Source organism: Passer montanus, unplaced genomic scaffold (genome assembly GCF_014805655.1).
Source record: "Passer montanus isolate IOZ18808 unplaced genomic scaffold, ASM1480565v1 scaffold32, whole genome shotgun sequence".
Taxonomy (NCBI): Eukaryota; Metazoa; Chordata; class Aves; order Passeriformes; family Passeridae; genus Passer; species Passer montanus.
The window spans coordinates 1,051,467-1,071,477 of record NW_024367930.1 but is presented as its reverse complement, the minus strand read 5'-3'; the positions used below and the strand labels follow the sequence as shown (position 1 = coordinate 1,071,477).

The following is a 20,011-nucleotide window of genomic DNA, read 5'->3' as shown; positions in this document are numbered from 1 at the left end:
CTTTCAAACCTTGTTCGTGCAACAAATGCTGGAATTGTAGAAGGCATCTTGTCCAGATGAAAATGTTATGCTGGGGCCCCTTTAGATCCACAACCCATCACCTATCAACATGGATTCAATTGGTAATTTGTATACAAAAAAGAAAAAATATAATACATATGATAAAAAATAATATAGAATTTATGATAACTAAAAAATTTAAAAATAAATTTTAGGATCATTGTATCTACAAATTATCAAGTCTCATTATTGATTTCCTGCTTGGTAAGAAGGTGTGTTGTTTTTGCATGGCCTGGCTTTTGGTAGTGAGGGGGCCATGGAGGTGGCTTATGTGAGATGCTGCTGGAAGCTTCCACCATGTCCAGCAGAGCCAATCCCTGGTGGCTCTGAGGATGGACATGCTGCTGGCCAAAGCTGGGCCAATGGGAGATTATGGTAATGCCTCTGTGATAACATATTTAAAAAGAAAATCAAAACAAAGTGGGGGCACTGTTTTTTCTAGCCAGAGCAGAGGTGAAAACATATGAGGGAAACAACATGGAGACACCAAGGTCAGTAGAGAAGGAGGGGCAGGAGGTGCTCCAAGCGCCAGAGCCGAGATTCCTCTGCAGGCTGTGGTAAACACCATGGTGAAGGAGCTGTGCCCCTGCAGCCCATGGGGGTCTATGGGGGATGCAGAGATCCACCTGCACCCCATGGGGGAGGTGCTCACACTGGAGTGGGTAGATGCCCTGAAGGAGGCTGTGATCCAGTGGGAGACACAGTGGATAGAGGCGGCCCCGGCTTCCAGGCTGGAGCAGCCTGTCCTTGGAGGACTGCACCCCATGGTAGAGTGACCTATGCTGCAGCAGTTTTAGGAGGACTGTTCCCTGTGGGAGGGACTCACGTTGCAGCAGTTTTGGCAGAACTGCTGCTCATGAGATTGGAACCACATTGGAGAAGTTCATGGAGAGCTGTCTCCTGTGGGAAGGGATCCCATGGCACAGCAGGGAAAGGACTCCTCTCCCTGAGCAGCAGAACAAAACTTCAGGTGGCGAAATGACCAAAACCCTCATCTCATCTCCCTGCATTGTCGGTGGGAAGGAGGGAGGGGTTGGAGAAAAAGGTGTTTTTAAGGGCTTATTTTGCTTCTCACTATCCCTCTCTGACTTTGTTAGTAACAAATTCACTTTGTACTTCTAAGTTGAACCTGCTTTGCCCATGCAGTGTTACCTTCTGGTCCTTATCTCAACTCATGAACCCTTTGTTGAACTTGTTTTCTCTCCTCTGTCCAGCTGTGGCAGGGGAGGGTGAGTGAGTGGCTTTTGTGGGTGTCTGGAGTTTGGCCAGTGTCAAACCATGACAGAAGGACATGTACTGTTAAATGCCCATTTGTTTAAAAGGTCCTAATTTCTTCATGTCCTAACCCACAAAGAGATCTTAGAAAGACACATTTTCTGACTGTGTCTGAGGTGGTGACCTCTGACTTATTAGTTTTCCAGTTTTCACATAATTGTTAATTACTTCAAACAAAATTAGAAGGTTGGTGGAGAAAGGCAAAAAATGAAGGATTGGAAATCTCATGTTTCCAGTCTAACCCCTTTGATAAAAGGATATTTTTTCTTTTGCCTAAATTGTTTCTAGTTGCACCTCTAAGGTCAGAATAAGCCAAGAGAATGAAAGGAACAAGCATCCTGATGGGCTGCCTGAAGCTGCCTGGTGTTACGGATCAGCGTAAAACCAGCTCTCTTTCCTCTGCCTGGGCCGATGTAACTCACTGGAGTGGCAAATTACATCAGACCTACAGCTGTAACCCGACATTATGATTAATTTGATCAGTAATTTCTCCTGTTTTTCATTTTAATCGGTGTGACTATTCTGCTGTGGCAGGTCTTTCAGATCTAATTAAGATAAATTTCAGAGTAAAAGACTTGGCAGAATTTTCGAGTCAAATCCGAGCGTCAAGTGTGAAGACCTGCAGCACTAGTCAATCAATTTCCAGTAAAGACGGCAGACTGTAACTCAGCAATCAACCCATTAACACTTAAGCAAATTTCATAATCTCCAGACCTGTGCTTAGTTACTCTCTCAAAACATCCTGGCTGGCAATAAAAAGGAAAAAGTATTACTCTCCTTAAACACCTGCATCTACTAAAACCACCAACAGTATCCAGAAGTGGACACTCCAATAGATCTCAACAATACTGCCAATAAAAGGCTTAATTTTAAGATTTAAAACACAGTCTAGAGTGGCTTTTTTTTTTTCTCCCTTGCAGTATGTAGGAACTGAGCAACATCTTTTAGGTGCTTTTTTGCACAAGAAGCCTTTATGATATAACATCGGGGCTATACCACTTACAAAATATTACTCCTCAGATTCAGTAAGACCCAAGCCCACCAGGTTCTCAGTGTTCACTCAGTCCACTTGCTTCCAAGTAAAAAAATTATTTTTTTGCAAGACTAGAAATCTGTGATGACTTGCATTTTTTTAAATACAAAGAGATGGGGGATATGAAAAATAGGGTAAAATAGAGTAATGTTTTAGAATATTCTCTACTTTCTTTAAACATTTTTGGAAATATGACTGAAAAAATAAATTAATGAAATCAATGCTAACAGAACAGATCAGCTTGATTTATAAGAGTATCTGAGAGGCTGTGTCAACTTTTTCTGTCCTTAATATCCCCAAGGGTCCTACTCTCTTCCTAGAAAGGCTTTGGAAATAGAAGATCTTATGGGATATGCATCCTGTCCCAAATTTGTTCTGGGAGGATGTTATTTATTTATTTTCCCATGTATTAAATACTTCAGTTGCTTTAGGGAGTTTATTAAATGCTCCCATTTCAGAAGCCAGAGCAAGCTGTTTGCTGGGCAAACAGCTCCACTCTCCTCTCCTTCAGAGAATTCTATAGCAAATGGTTTCTGTTATTAGCCTCAGCATCTGCCCCTTGGGTGCTAATAATGCCAGTTGTTTTGCTCAAAGATTAATTTCCTTGGCTTTGAATGTGAGTCAGACACCAGTCCTCCTTGTGCTTCTGAAATAGCAACAGCTGCAGAACATATTTGGATGGACCAGCCAGCCAGTGTTCCATCTCAGAGAAGGTTTCCTCAGGAAATGAGAAGATGTGCTTATCTGTTTGAGATTGCTTAAACATTTCTGCTCTGTTGAAATGCAGTATTAAACAGATTTACAGGGAGAACTCCCAATGCCTTAAAGACCCCAAAAAGCAGTGAACTAAACTACTGGGAGAAAGAGACTGTTGAGGAGAAGAAGATCTGGAATTCTGTTCACTGTGTGGATGGACACAAATCTTACACACAACTGAAGCTAGCTTTTCTGTGGAAAAGACACCCGTGAATCTCCAGGGAGACATGAGTACTAGCAGTCCTCAAACAAGCTAGCTACAGCAGGAAACCAGCTGGCATGTCTCTGCACTGTGCACTAGCACCAGGGTACGGCATAGAGCAGAGGCTCCTGAGTGTCCAGCCAGGATAAACTGCCATGTTGTCATATCAGAGAAGTCCAGCTGGTGGAAGACCCAGAAGGGGTCAGTATGGTCATGGAAGTGCCAGAAGAGGTAAGAGGAAAAGAAGAAAGGAGACCCTGGTGGCAGTGAAACTCAAACCCAACAATTTCTCAGGCAAAGCTCAAGTTTGTGAACGGTAATGTCTATGTACACTGGCAAAAAGAAAAGCACTAAACCAAAAGTGCCTGAATCACAACAGCATTCGCTGTGGGTAACAACCATGTGTGTGTGTGGTACATGAGTACCATGATTTCCTCGCTAGTGGAAATTTTTATATGAGTAGTTGCTTGTTCTGCCCATGAAATCACACTTATCAACCCACAAAAATCTTTACAATACTATAGGACTACAAGTGAACAGTGGATGAAATAAGCAAAGTATTTTCAACAGATCACTGAGCTTCACTCAATTTAGCTGACTGCAGGGGACTTCCCATGCCATCACTTTAGAGGTGAGACCTAGATCTTGTCTCTTGGAGACCCACCCAAGATCAGCATTTCTACTGGCTCACTCTCATCAGGTGCTGGGCATGAACCTTCTCAAATAAATGTCTTCATGTCTATATCAGATATCACCTTGTGATGTGGGTTATCTCACTCCCTATTGATACCAAAAATTAGGAGATTTTGGACAATGGGTCTGAAGTACTGCATTTACTTACCATTTATAAAATATTTTTTTGTCAAATTGATTACTAAGCAACCTGGGAACAGATTCAATCAGTCATAGAGTGCACAGTATCTTATGCAGAGGAAGTTAGATAATTTTAGCAAAACAAAGCAACCCACCAGACTCAGTGGGATTACTGGTGTCATAATCTCAATCAAATTTTCTTAATCTCAGGAGTCAATAAACATGAGAAAACTATAACAAGTCTTGGATGCAAACACAATCGTAAGGCCAAGAGCATAATCCTTCAAAAACTGGCCTTTATTAAGCTGACAGACTTGTTTGTGACTTCTGTATCTTAAAGATATGTAAATATGCCAAAATCTCAGAAAATATTGAGATTACTTCAAAGCTGATTTTGCCTTAATGAGAAGCTAACCAGTGAATGAGGGTGGGTGGAAAGGGAAGGGGGAGTTCATTTTGTGTGACTATTGGAGCCTCAGACATCTGTGTATATATTCTCCCTCATTTGCAGCTGAGTATTTCAGCCTTTCTGCTTTTCTTTGTTCCTTTGTTATAAAAATGTTGAGTTTCCAAATACATTATTTAAGATTAGTATGAAAATTTAATCTGAAGGAGGTTCTGATTTTGGTATCCTAAAGTTTGCTATTACTTGGAAGATTTTTGTGCTGTTGTCATCTCCTCACTTCCCTTCTTCCTTATTTTTATTGTTATATCTTTTCACTCATCATCTTCCATCAGCTGCAGTTATTGTAGGTAGACTTCTGTGACAAAAGCGACTCTTCAGGAAAGAGTTCTGAAAACAGTCAGAATAATTTTACAGTAAGAAAATCTCTGGGGGATTTCCTGTTTGTCTGTTCCTATTCACATACAAACAGAACAGTAGAAGTCATTGAGAATTCGTCTATTCCTATAGTGTAGCACTCCCTTTGCAGATCTGGCTATGTGTACATTCATCTTATCCATATCTCAAAAATATACAGTGAGAGTCAGCACCAGAAGCTAACCATTTTTTTGGAGCCACCTAAATATATTTTGCTGGTAGAAAGTGCCTTATTCTGGTAGTTGAGCAGAATAATTAGCTACTTAATACTAAGCTCATCTGTTTTTATACTGCATATGATCAAGTTCTTATAAGTCCACAATTTTAATTGCATGGAAACTCTGTAAGATGTTCTATCTTACAGAGATATCTATCCTTTGAAGTTGCAATATGCTGACCATTCAAGGACCCATATATTTTGCATGTAATAACACTAAATATTCACAGGATAAGCATATTTGGAGAGGTATATTTTCCCAGAAGTAAAGGTTTTGAAGTCCTCACCTTACAATGTGAGAAAGGTTTTGCCTCTTTTGCCTCTGGATTCCTTTGTCTCAATCAATTGACACAATGAAAATAAACATCAGACTGTGATTATCTTTATGAGGAATTTCACCATTTTAGAAGAGTGGGATGAAAGTCTTCTGTCATCTGCCTAACCCACCACTTCCTGAAAGGGAGTTCAGCTTTTAAAAATTCTTCTCTGGTTATTGCCTCTTGCAAATCAACAATTATCTGGTCCTTCTGTGTTTGGCTTTTATCAGCGTAAATCTGGAGCATCTTCATTAATGTTAGCAAAAAATTAATATCCTGGAACCTAAAGGGAGGTTTTACATCTTTCTACACAATCATTAAAAGACACCATAAAAAGTAGTTTTGTTTTACAGTAGCTTTACAGTCCAGCCCATTGAATCCTTTAAAGAATAGTGATAAAATTATTACAGAATAATCTGACAAGAACAATTTTGAGACTTTTAGCAGGCATACATTGTACTGGCATTATTAATTTCTGATCACCTAGCAAAATACCTCACCCAGGTATACCTAAGCAAGTCACTTTCATTTAATTTATCTTCTGAAGGACATGACAGCATCTGTATATTTTGAGATATAATTGCTGTTATCCTTCAGTTTTTTGAAACAAACACAATCATCCTCCTGAATTACTGACTTTCCATGACAATTTTTTGAGGTTGCATTTTTTTAAACTAATATCTTTCAGACAGATCCTGAATAATATAAGAGGATAAAGCCCACGTGAAAAAAGTCAAGAATTCAGAAATGAAATTTTAGCTGTCAAACTTTAACTTAGTTGTTCTTTATTCCCTTAATATTCTTCAAACAAAATCCATTTCACTCTAGTTCATAAAGAACATTACCCTAGAGGACATACTACATCTGACTTTTGTTTCAGGTTGATTTTTATGTCGAAGCATTGAACATTAAAAAAATCCACATTCTAAGCAGCTATTATGAGGAGCTGCTGCCAAACATGTGCTCCCTCCTTTTGTTTGTTTTTGTAATCTGCCTGTGTGAAAGAAAACAATTTCAGATCCAATCCTCAAGATGGATGTACAAGGGTTAGGCAGCCTTTATCTGCAGGATAAATTCTTCTAAAGAATGGAAAGACAAATTTCATGGAGATGTTACCACTGCTCTGATTTAGAAAAGTATCCAAACAACCATACACAAAGTAAAACATTAGTTCCTCTGGAAATATTTCTAGGTGTCACTTGTTTGCATATAAAAGTGTCTCAGAATTCCTGGTAATATGACAGAGCATGCTTCAAGTTTTAATTACTTCTAGGGAAGCTTAAGCAGTATTGAACTTGCTGTAGAAATGCTGTAGAGATGGCTAGAAGACCAAAGTAATGACCCTACACACATTGCTTAAGGCGAGGGCTGAAGTAGTGTGCTCAATTCTGGCTTCTCTTGTGGTTGTCAGTACACAACGTATTTGTATCTGTGAACAAACTTTGGGATTTCATGGCTATTTAAATGGTGAGGATCAGAGAGGAAAGACCATTAAAACTATTTATCCAACAATTTATTAACAAGTTTTTAATGCTGAGCCAGAACTAACACCTAATGACTTCTAATTCCTTCATTACTGTTCTGAAAGTGAACCAGACATGCAACTGGCTTGGCAGCACTGGCTGAGCTCAGCCCAGGGGAAGTGCCAGATCTCTCACACTGGTGTATTTCATTAAGTTTAATCCCAATTCCTAAAATGTTCAAGGGATAGTATTTGAACTAAAAACACCTCAGAGTACTTGGTTCCCTTCTTTCACTTCTGTTGTCTGCCACTTCCAGACTGCCCTCAGATAGGTAGTTGAAAGCATGAGGATGCTAAAGAGAGAGATATGCCAAGGTATCTATGTGGAAGTATTGTCATCGGCACCTAACAGGAAAGCTTTTACTTACTTTTATTGTACTTCTGAAAATGAGAGGTGACCCAGGGAAACTAACAGTTGAAAGCACCTGGATAATCACAGATGGGACTGAAAATACTAGCATTCACCTGAGATTTACTTTGGGACCAAAGGCTATACAAGAGTTAAGACCTCAGATTCAGTTAGTACAACCCTCTCGAGGTATGTTGTCTGAGATAATCCAACTTCTTCCTGACTCCAACTCTAATTTATGTGTGCATTTGCTTTGTTTGTAGAACTTAATGACATTTGAAACACAATATTTAGCTGGCAGTTTAGCAAAATATCATGTGTATAGTTAGTGTGCATATATTACAGACGTACCAAGAAAATAAAATGCAACAGAAGCTCCCCTAAAAATATCTGTGTCTCTGAATGTCAATAATCTGCATACAAAAAAGCCCCAAAGCACTCACTAACATGATAGATAGGGCATTAAGTGATGCATATGTAGTCCTTAAGACAATACAGAGAAAAAGCTTTAGAAGCATTATTCTCTACTCTAAGAAAAAGTTCAGCAAGCAAAGACACATCTCTTGCAGACTTTTAAGTCTATTATCTAAACCATTTTAAAAAATCAGATTTGATGCAATTTAGTTGAAGCTCAGATTAATGCAGGTTTAACTGGCCACATGCAAGAAAAGCTTCTTGTAAACCAATTCCCTTAATTGTCTAAAAAAGGATTGTTTAATTATTAAGCTAATGCAGTTTTATTTCTGCAGGAAATGGATCCAAATCCATCAGTGTGGATAGAATATTTTAAGTGGTGTCTCAAAATTTAAAGACTAAAGTTGATAGAGACTTTTCTGGTTTCTAAGTGCAGTTTCACTGCCTAGTGAATAAGACTCCACTCCACAGACTACCCTGGTGTTCAGAATCACACTACTTATGGGTGCATTCAAAGCTGTTCTTGCACAGTGTGAATGTAGCACAGCACATGTAGTGCAAGAACACCCAGCTCTAAAAAAATAGAACCACTGGACCAGAGATCTCCTGTTTCTGCCCAGAACTTCTAAGACAGGCAGAGCTGAGCAGCAGCATGGATGTGGTAGCTGCTGATCCATTAAAAAATAACCATGTTAAACTGTTAAAAAATAACTCACTCCAATGAGTGAGTATCAATGAATGGCATTAACTGGCATCCTTAGCTTTGGAACCTATACTAAGAACCTTAACAGAAGTATTTGATTATTAGCAGGATAAAAATTAGGACTGTAATTTCAAGAGGAGAGGTAACACATCCACCCCCTTGCACATGTCCGTTAGCAGAAGCTGACACTCAGGATCATCTCCTAATGAACTGCTAATATTGTTACCCTCTTAAGTTATCATAAAGGTGACTGCTGGGCAAGTGTCTTTCATGAATGTCACATGATGAATCTGTGGAAAAAAATTAAACTTTTCTGTGTGTTTTACGACATGAGAATTTAAAAGCAAAAGACATTTACTCTTCAGGAAGCAGCATCCTAGAACCATCATTAGGTATGTTCTGGTTCATCAGGCCTTTAGCTGTTCTAAGCTGAATGCCCATAAGGATTGAGTAATACAAGGTAGAATTCCTCAGCTATGTGGTCAGAAGGTGTAGCCTTTGCTTTGTTTCCCCTTGCAGTGAGAAAGAACGCACATGCTGTTTTCAGACCTTTAGGGATTTGTATGTAGTATCCTACCTGCAATGGATTTGGTGAAGTAAGAGGAGATGGAAGGCCATGCCCTGGTGACTGGCTGGGTTTCTGAGGGGAGCTGGAGGACTGTGAGGCTGGAGGTTGTTGGCTCTGGCTCTGGGACTGCGTTTGGTTCTGCTGTGGTGGTGCTGATGTCTGTGGCTGTGACTGCTGGGTCTGCTGGGTTGGCTGTGGAGTCTGTGCCTGCTGAGCTTGCTGCTGCTGCTGCTGGCTTTGCTGCTGCTGCTGCTGCTGCTGTTGATGCTGGAGCTGCTGAAGATGCTGAAGCTGTTGAAGCTGGGAGTTCAGGGATGAGGTAGCTGTGAATTGTAGAGAGGGAAGGGAGTTATACAGGTTTCAGTAAATACCTACTGCTTTAAAAGTATTCTGGATAAAATTCTGGTTCTGTTACTTTGAGGGGCACACTGCTTAGAGGACAGCTGGCCCTAGACTTCAGGATGTGGGAAGAAATTGTTCCCATCAATAATAGCCTGTGATTTTGCCTGTGTAATTCTGTAGTAAAGAACCAGACTTCCCTAGGGGCAATGAAAGCAAACCTTTGAAAGAGCTAGGTCTGCCCACAGGATGGGGCTCAGAGCTGAGCAGGAGGGGCTCAGACAAGCTTACCAGTGAAGCCAATGGGAATATTCTCTGTCTATAGAAGAGAGGAACAGATTGTCACTGTACTTGTAAGTACAGCAAGAACTCACAACATGACCCAGTGCTGTTATGTAAAGGAGGAGAAAGCCATAGTCATAAAATAAAGGATACTCTGAAAAGAACTTTGTCATGTTATTATGCAGTAGGTATCAGGAAATAAAACATTCAGCTGTGAAATTTCTTGTGTGATGCTGAGGGAGCAAAAAATACTTAATAATATGTGTGTCTCTCTGGAAAAAGAACTGCTTCTTATAATTCACATCTAAAAGCTATAAATTCCTTCTTGTAACTTGCACTGCTCACTTACTCCTGATAGTTAAGATCTGTTGTGTTTTGCTAGCATATGCTTCAAACATTATGTTTGGAACTGCTCACATCCACCTGCTGGCACAAAGGGCAAACTTTATTTCCCAGAGGCACTTTCAAACTGACTAGGACATTCATTAAATTCAGGAAGACAGGAAGTGTGTCATAGGGATGTCACTAAGGAAGAACAGCTTTAAACTGCAGCAAGAGCATCACAGAAGACTGCTTTCTGGGATTATGCCCTGAATAAATCACCTCAGTCTCTAGCCACAGAGATGTTAATCAACATCTTAAGGATTGAACTAGCTAGCTATAAGATCCCAAGAGAAACAACTTGCCAAGGTCATGATGATATTTTTTGCTCTGTATACTGCTTTTTCAGCACCACCCTGTATTCTAATTTCTATCCAGAGAAGCAAAAGCAAATTGGGAATTAATTAAATTTGTTATTTTTAAAATGGCACTCAGATTTCATGGCCAGAAACTCTGTTGACCAAGTTATTTGTAGACTGGCAGATAAAAGCCATGTCATCTCCACTTTCTTTTCATGCTGACATCCCTATTTCAGTTTTCTAGATGTCTATGCCCTGAGGCTGAACCTGAGGTCTTGGTGCAACTTATGAAATCAATGAGCCATAAACTGGAATAAGAAAAAGAAAAAAGACAATGGAGAAAGATGAGGCAGAAAGGGTAAACTAGAAAAGGCTGTAAGAAGGAAAAGTGTAAGACTAGATAGGAAGAGCTGCTGGCTCTCCACTCCCATGCTCATAGCTACTCTAAATTTTCTTTAATCAGATGCAGGAATCAAACTAGAAATAGGCTTTAACAAGAATTACAGCCATGTGTATGTGACTTCAACAAAGAATCCTAATAATACAAAGGAGGACTGATAATACCAATGTATTTCTATCAAGAAAATTACTCATAGAAGTTTTGTGTTTCAACACAAAGCAGAGTGACCGTCAGACTAAAAACATGCATGGTATCTCATGTAAGAGAAATTACCCTGGAGAAGAAAGGGAACACTCCCATCAATTTCCCAATGAGAATTTGTACCGAAATGCCCCAAAGCCAACAGGGTAGTGAGTGGAAATATAATCCAAGGCATGTGAGAACAAAGAAGGTGGTTATACAAGAAAGCAACTGCATAGATTAATTAATGATTCATAGCATGAATCATCTCAGATGGCAAGGAAAACCATTCACCAATTCTACCTGTAGAAGCAGAAAGACCTTTACCAATCCCACAAGGATAAAAGAAATCTAGACCAGCTCTTTCTATTGTGCAGACCATTTCTTCATGAACTGTGATAGCTTAGCGACTGGATGAACCACTGATAACCAGAACCAAGACTTCAAACTGACCCTTACTGCATCCACAGACTGCAACACGGAAATTGATTAAATGACATCCCACAGAAGCATAACTTCTAATCCACATGGCTCATGAAGAGAAATGAGGGGCCATTTTATGTTGTGTGTGTACAATTGGACAGGAGGAGACAAAACCTTTGCATTTAGGACTAGAAAAGCTTTACTTTCAGTACTGCTCAGTACTTGAATGTTGGTGAAACAGGAAGACAGATATTCTACCATCCACTTTTGTACTGGAAATGAAAATATTCTTGCTGGGGTAGAAGATATCCCTGAAGGATAATCTGATTAATTACTTCATGGAAAAGTTTCCAAGTTTATTGCCAGCAACTGCACAAAATTATTCAAATAACTTCTTGTGTTTTCATGTCATTCCTTTAAAAAGCCTCTCTGAAGACCATCATCATACTGAGCTATAAATTGCATTGAAGTGGCTTGGAGAGGTATGGTTGTTTAACATGCTGTTGCTAAACAAACAGATAAGGAATTGGAAGAAGGACTGTTAGATCAGAAAAGGTGTTCTGAAAGCCACACTGTAGGTATACCATGAAGGTGGATTTAGGGCTCTGGATCGTGCTTGTAGTCTGGTGTTCATGCTGCCAGATTGCACTTCCTCTCACAATGTGTGTGCTATCCGCAGCAGGGGTTGTGTCATGTTATTGTTTGCAATCAAATCCAATCCAATTCCCAGAGCTTGCTTGCATAGCTCATCCATTATAAATAGTATACCTGTCTAGCATTTGTCACTTTCTGCAGAGCTTGGAGCCTGATAGAATTTCAGGTGGTACAACAGTGCTATGTCTGCATCTATAAAAGATAACATGCACTGCCTACCTCACAGGAATCTTTTTTATGACTTACTGGCTAACAGCTGGGTAAAAATTTGACATATTTTAGTGAAAAGTGCTACTTTCACAATTGCATTCAAGAATTAAAAAGGTTTGCAAAGAATTGCAGAAAGTTCTTTTTATAGTTAAAAAGTTCAACATAAAGTACATCACTGTAAAAGAGAGACACAACTAAAAATGTATGCAAGCAATAAAAATCTGTGAGGAAAATCCACAAAAGCTGTGTGACATTTCAACTCTCCCTAAAAAAAATACGTCTTAGATATATACCAGGGATCCAGGATGATGGTAAATATAACTGATATCTATAAAGAAACAATGGCACATGGGGTTTCAAAACCTGTGGTTCAACAAACTTCTTGCTTGCTGTGGTGTTGTGGCAGACTTTCCATGAGATCACCCCAGGGTTTATTATCCTACTTTAAGCAGATTATACTTACTCATGGTATCAAAAGCATTTGATTAGAATAAGAGGCATGGAGTTAAGTGGTGGAAATCAACGGTCAGGAGGCAGTGAAAGCAAACTTTCTGATCTCCTAGGTCATCTACTGCAATACTTGTCATAGATCTCAGGCTACTTTGTGGATCAGACAAAGTTAAGACCTAAGGTATATACTCCTCCTTGACTTTCTTTGGGGGACTCCTCAGGCATAGTGTTGCCATGCATTTACAATGTTCACACAAAATGTGTCATTTCATATTCTATTCCTCTGCTGGTTACCTACACAGGAAACTAAAATGAAATGAAAATGCCCTTCTGCCAAATAGAGAGTTACAATCGGGAAAATTCACCTCTGAGGCAACAATGCTGAAAGAAGCAGTCTGATCCATGACAGGGGAATGAGTGAAGCTTTCTTGTAGTGGGCAAACTGAAGAGGGTCTGTCTTCATTTCCCAAGCCTGATTAATGGAAAATAGTAGCAATTCCCTGCTGCCTCTGGCTAACATATTGTGACATAAGTAGGGGAATATCCCTGGTTTTACTTTAGGTTAAAACATACATTTTAAAGTTTAATCATGATTCTCCAAAAAGCAGGGAACAAATGTGTGCTCACAAATGTTTATATAATGAAAACAAGTTAAAATTAGGACTCCTTTGTCATCTTTCCTTTACAATATAACCTCAGATTCTTAAGACTTCTATAGTGTTTGGCAGAAGATCAAATTAATATTCAGGGATTCAAATTGTATCTAGAATCTGCTCTTGTGGATAACCTTCATATAAATTCTGATTTATTTTGTTAATGTTTTGTGCATGCTTGTTTTTGTGTAAAGAGGAAGGAAGGGTAGGAGGAATAATAAACAATTTTAGCTTACAAACAACTGTGCTGCTCTAGCTTCTCTCCTCCTATTTATGTAATTGCATAGTTGTTCTTCAGTGCCTTGATATGATGTACAATGGACTAAAAATAAGAAAATCATACATTAAACCTTTTCCTATTTGACTGAGCACAATACTTGACTCCTGCCATTTCAAGGGCTTAATGCCTTTTTCCACTTCCCCGGTAATGGAGAATAGATTTGCATTGCCTTAAACTGAAAAGTGTAACTAACTTTAGCATCTGGGCTTGCGTTTGAACTGACATGGCTCGCTTTTTTTTCCACCCTGTTGTTTCTCTTCTAATGAGGTTTATGCCTTTCTTTTCTTTGAAACAGATTTCTAAAGAATGAATACACACACTGAACAATCTAATGCAAGCCTGAATTTACATTCTCTCCCTCCTGGGTAATGAGGGGTAGGTTAGCCAAATACCCATGTTTTTCCATATGCTCGGATTTTCTTTTTGTGAGTAAAATGTGAGTTCTTTTAAATATGTTATCATCCTCTTTGTGAAAAAAAAAAAAATATCCCTGAAGGGTTGGACTTGTGGCTGAAGAGATTAGTACTGGGATACAGAGCATATTATTTCTAAATCACTGGCTCAAATTCAGCTTAGGTCAATATAGGGAACAAAATCATAGCACTTTAATGGTGCTTCTGCATGTTTTCTACCATACAAAAGATGCATTTAATGTAAAGAAGTCTTATTCATACACAGATATCCACAGAGAGCCTGCCTGCATTGGAAGAAGTTTGCCATACAGTCAAGGTAATAAATTGATGGTCTCACAACATCTAATGAGGAATATCAAAAAGACTATGGTGTTGAATGACATCAGTTGGCATCTTTATTTGCACTTTCAGTAGAGAGGCTAAGAATGGAAAGAGTACATGGATCAAGTCATCTCCTTGTTCCTAAAGGTGATCACTCAAGGTTACAGCTGCAAAACACAGATGGAGTTATGAGGAGAAACTTGCTTGCCAATAGTCCTCTGCACCAGTTCTGGAGATAAACAGAGGACTTCATGTTCTAGTGTTGTTGCATCCAGCATTGTTCATGAGCACTAAATTCACTTTAAAGAATGTAGGCAATAAAAAGGAAGTATTAAGAAGAAAACCATCATAATTTATATGGTGCCTGTGGTGTCTCTACATTTTGATGAATGCTGGAGCTTCCCTGAAAAATGATCCACTGCATTAAATCAATCTGACATTTTTTTTCCTTACCAAACTTTAAAATGTACTATAAGCCACTAAAATCTTGAGAAAAGAAAAAAAAAAAAAAAGAAGAAGAAGAAAAAGTTCTAAAGTGGAGAGCTTGACTAAGTGTCAGAACAAGTATATTTGGATACTTGGAATAATTTCAAATTTGGGCTATTTTCCTCTAGTTTATGACAATACTCTGTGAGTAAAGGTCCCTGGGTGTATTGTAAAAATTGCATTAACCTATTTAAAATGCCCAAAGGCAAAAACAAGCTGGAGAAATTAGACTTTAATAAGCCATTCACTTTCTCAGTTCAAATGGGACCTTAGGTCTCATATTGTACAAATGGTTGAAACATTAACTGGAGTTGGGATATCACCAAGACATAGGAGATCAATCAGGATGACTTGTCTTGGGATTCTCATTCAGATAGGCAATTAATCATAGTATGACAACACTGTAAGTGTCTGAATGCCAAAGTCTGTGTGTCAAACAAGTAATCTAGATATGCTAAATTTCTAAATTTTACCAGCCTTTTTTTTTTTTTTTGTGAAAACATGACTCACAGATCAGGGGTAGGATCTTCCAATTAGGTTCTTATGCCAGATAAAAGCAGTTTTCTAATTACAGACTGCAGAACCAGTCCCAGACTGTCTAAGAACAGAACAGAAAAATCCATTTAAGTGGTATGGTATTCATACAGAGTGGATTTCCAGGCCATATTGAGCCCATAACGATGTTCCTGTGGACCAGAACTTAAGATAACCCCCCAATTCATAAGAAAAAAAATCTTCAGGACTCCTTAGCAAGAAACTAATCAACAATGAAAATATTATAATTTAAAGGCAACACAACCCAATGTAAGATTTCACAGCTGAAGGGATATGACAGGGAATGGATGAATGACACAAAGAAATTAACTTTGAAACAACAGTCTGCTGACTCAGAGAACAATGACCATGATTTATAATGGACATAAGACAAAATCTTGGCGTTCTGTGCATATACAGCCTTTAATGAGAGAAACTGCAGCTTATTTTTGCTCTCCCTTACTTTTTAGATGCTCTAATATTGATGGGAATCATAATTTTGATAGAACTTATGCAGACTAAGTGTTTGATGTACTCAAAGTAGCAATACTTGTAGAAAAAGCAGTGCAAAAACATACAGCCTCAGAAGCCTCGGAAGAGGTTGTGCAGAATCCTGTACTAGAGTTCAGAGCATCACAGGTCCCCAGTCCACCAGGTATCATGCCATTTCTCCTGACAGTGTGCCTATATGAGGCTTTGGGGAAAAGTCTCATCAAGAGGAGCTTGGTGGCCTCAGAGCGATTTTGCATTCTTTCAGGTAATAGATCTGCAATTGTATCTTCTATAATTGTTTATGGTAAATGGCTCTTTAGACAAATATTTACCTAGTTGTAGCTTCAGCAATGGTTCTTTGAAGACTGGGAATTACAAGAAGTCTCTTCAAGGAGTCTTTGAAGTGAGTGATGTTTCCTTAACTAAAATTACTGTAAGTGAAATGTACTGGGTATTTTGTACATGTGTATGTTTGCAGGTTTTTTTTTTTTAATAATGTGATGAAATAGTGGATCAAAATATTTGTGATTTAAAAGGTTCATCTGTATGCTGAGTTTGTGAAAGTGTCCTGGGAATGGCATACGATAATGTCACATTATCCCAGCCTCAACCTAGGGAAGCAATACGTGCTACAGCTTCCAGCAGATGACTTGGTATCAGTGTTTGCTTTCATGTCTCAGATGCTCACTGTAACCATGTTTCTTTCAATTTTCACTTCCAGTCTTTTCTGAACGGAAAAGACTTGAAACTCTGTTTTCTATTAAGAACTCTAAGAGTCAAGCACCTGTAAATTCTGCTTTTGTGTATGAATTCCAGCCAAAGAAGCTAGCTGAACAGCAGTGAGAAGAGGCCATGGAATGACTCAGAAAACAGCAAGATATACACTAGAAGGAGAAAGGGAAAAAATGCAGCACAAACCTCTTCTTTTCTTTACAATCAATAAAACTACAATAACAAGTACAAGACCAGGTGCAAAAATGGCAGTTCTACCTTGCTGCACACAAATTCTCTGCTGGAGCAGTGACTTGAGCTTCAACCTTGTTAACAGACCCTGTTTTTCTCGATATGGCCTTGAACATCTGCTTTTACCAAGACATGAAAAATTGAAAATAGCAGTAACAGGGTAAAAAAGGTGGGGGAGAACACAAAGCAAAAGAAAATACATGGCTGCAATGCTCCCTATCCCTGTTTAGGGACTGAACACTACTCATCAACAGCTGGGACATAAATGCAGTACCATGTTGAATATGATATTCTTCACCAGGCACAGAAGAAAAAAAATGGACTAAAAAGCTTTGTCTGTGTCACAAGGGGCATTGCTTTATTAGCTGTGGTCCAGAAACAATCTCAAGCACAGGATGGTGAGGAGCTGCTGTGCTAGATGCTGTAACATCACTATGTGAGCAAAAGACAGAGGTGTTCTTTCTTTATAAGAGGGATTAGTGTTTCTGTATACTATGCAACTACCTCCACACCAGACATTATAGAAGAGCTAGGAAGTGAACCTTAATTTGGCAATCTGTCATAGCACAAGCTATTCTGGAATGTACGTACCACAGCAAGGTACCTGCAGTGTTCCTACTGTTGACTCACAGTAGCTCTATTTTGCTGTCTTTAAGAATCTTCCATGATTTTTAGTATATGCCGTGCATAATTAAAACCACAAAATTTAGTTATGTGCATTTCAAAACATACTATAGTATCTGTAGCTGTTTTCTTTTTATGATATTGAAGCTGACTACAGGTCAGTTTGAGGCAATCTGCTTATATCTCTTTTTCTAGGGATATAGGCAGATTCTCCCTATTATCCCCTTTTTTAAATTTTACTTGCAGAGATATTCAAAACAAAGTTAAACAATAGGGAAGCAATGGTTCTAGACTGTGCAGTTGGTATTTGGCACAGATGGACTGACTGCTCAGTTTTAGACTGTAGTAAAATGAGAGTGGCTGCATATGAGATTTCTTTACAGTCTCTATAGCTCATCAGCAAACATCTTGCTGCTTCAGATGCTACTCCTAGTTTGGCTGTGCTTGGCACCTATCACCTTTCTGCAGCAACAATGAATTACGTGCTCTTTGGGTGCTTATGTGCTCCCATTTAACTAATTTCCATTGCTCACCAATAGAATAAGCAACCTGGTTATTCACATACTGCTACATATTCTACTACTCATCAGTAAAGAATTTGGGTGGGAGACTTAGGGAGAAGATTTTATAGTCAATCCTCATTCACAGGCTGTGAAGTCAGTCACACTTCTGTTAGGATGAGACCCATGCACAGCTGAAGAGAAGAACTGGGGAGTCCAGAAAAGCAGCTGCATTGCACTGCCCAGTCAATGCATTGTACACTTCATGGCTTCGAAAAGCACATAGGAAACCCCATGCTGCTTGATAATTTGCACATTTTTGAACACTGAAAAGTAGCAGTTAAGAGCAGTCCTTTACAAAAAGGACTGCTCTTTACAATCTCCATCTAGATCTTACTTTGGCTCTTAAGTTGCTTCTTCAAGGTTAATTATTTTTATTTTGAAAGAAACACATAGACATTAATAAAAGAACTTCCACTTAAATAATGTATTTATTTACATGGAACTGGAGTCCCTAGTTATAGAAGGAGAACAAAATCAAAAGGATGTAAAGAATTTTGGATTGGCAAAAAAGATTATAAAAATTATTCACTGTTTATGTACATATATTCAGTCTGAACAGAATATTCACACCCTTTTGATGCAGTAACTAAATAATAACCTTATCAATGAAAATATTTGTTTTTCCAGACCAGCTAATAGAAGAAAAGCTGAATTTGGTTGCTAACCTGTGATTCTACAAAAAAACTAACACAAAGCTAGCCTTTCTCAAAGAAACATTGCCCTAATTTTAATATTCAGAATAATGAAATATTTTAAATAAGAGTTTGTGTCTCATCAGCTCTGTTAACTATATCAAATCTCAATGATGCTACAGAACATTACCAATGCATTAAGACTATTACACATATTAAATACACCTGCTATTAATAGCATCCTTTTAAGAATTATAGAAGAATCCTCCGGAATTTACTCTAAAAATATAGAAAATTCGTAAGAGAATGTATCCTAATAGGCATATTTTATTCACCCTATAAAAACATACTGGCAGTGATGCATCTGGGTTTTGTGAAGTTTCCAAACAACTACAATTTACTTTTAAAATTTTCTTCTGTTATATTTCACCTGTTCATAAAATAATGAAAGGGCTACCTCAAACTGTAGAGAATTAAGAACATTTTTATGATAATGAACATACTGGTCATAATGTGAAATGGATTGTTAATGTATAGCCATAGATAATGATGTTTGGGGGTGGAGGGCAAGAGGAAAGAATTTGCTGTTAACAAATTCCCTTGTTTTTGAAATGAGTGAATTTCTTATCCTGTTGCAAGAGTCCACTGACTAGTGTAGGTAGAAATACTACACCGTTAGTGTAGTAATCACCGCTACAATACTTACTGTCCTAAAACATCACTACCATATTTACTGTACTAACTCCAATGCCAAGTAAATGGAGGTGAGCTTGTTTCAAAAAAGTGTATTTTATTGAAAAGCCTGGACAGTTCAACAGTACAAAACAAAGAAATATATGTCAGTGCTGATACAAGATCTAGCTTTTTTGCTTAAATTAACTTCTAATTTTAAAAGTTAGTGGAAAAAGCACTGAGCAAGTGGGATAAACTTTCTGTCATGGCAACCCTGAGAACAAAAGTTGGCACAGTTAGTGCACATGGAAATTTGAAACCACTACTTTAGATTTGTTTTGCCAAGTTTTAACTAAGTAAATACAAAGACTGTTCCTTTCATTTTCAGTGCCAGGGATTTTGTCTTTACTCTGTTGATTTTAATAGCTCGCTCAGAAGCTTGGAAATGAATGTTTCTTCCATCATTAATTTAAAACTTTTCCATTTGCCAAATATGAATGCTTATTCTACTGTGTGTTTTCAATGAAGATGAAATTAATATGGGTCCCTTTGATTTTCCACCCAAATGCCAGGAAGCATGGGGCAAACTATTTTTTCATCTCCATCCTTGAGGCAGAGCCAGGTCCAGCTTAACAAGACCACAACACCTCCCCTTTTCTCCCTCTATACCACAGTCTTCAAAAATATGGCCAGTTTTGGACTCATGTTTGT

General features: G+C 38.4%; 1 protein-coding gene across 3 annotated transcripts in view; it reads right to left on the bottom strand.

Moving 5' to 3' along the window:
• POU6F2 (POU class 6 homeobox 2) overlaps window positions 1-20,011 on the bottom strand; it is a 309,043-nt gene that overhangs the window by 84,909 nt on the left and 204,123 nt on the right. For all 3 annotated transcript variants that reach the window (XM_039715136.1, XM_039715137.1, XM_039715138.1), the window contains exon 5: window positions 9,059-9,372. In XM_039715136.1, coding sequence (XP_039571070.1) covers window positions 9,059-9,372 — 314 coding nt within the window. The remainder of the gene's footprint in view (window positions 1-9,058; window positions 9,373-20,011) is intronic.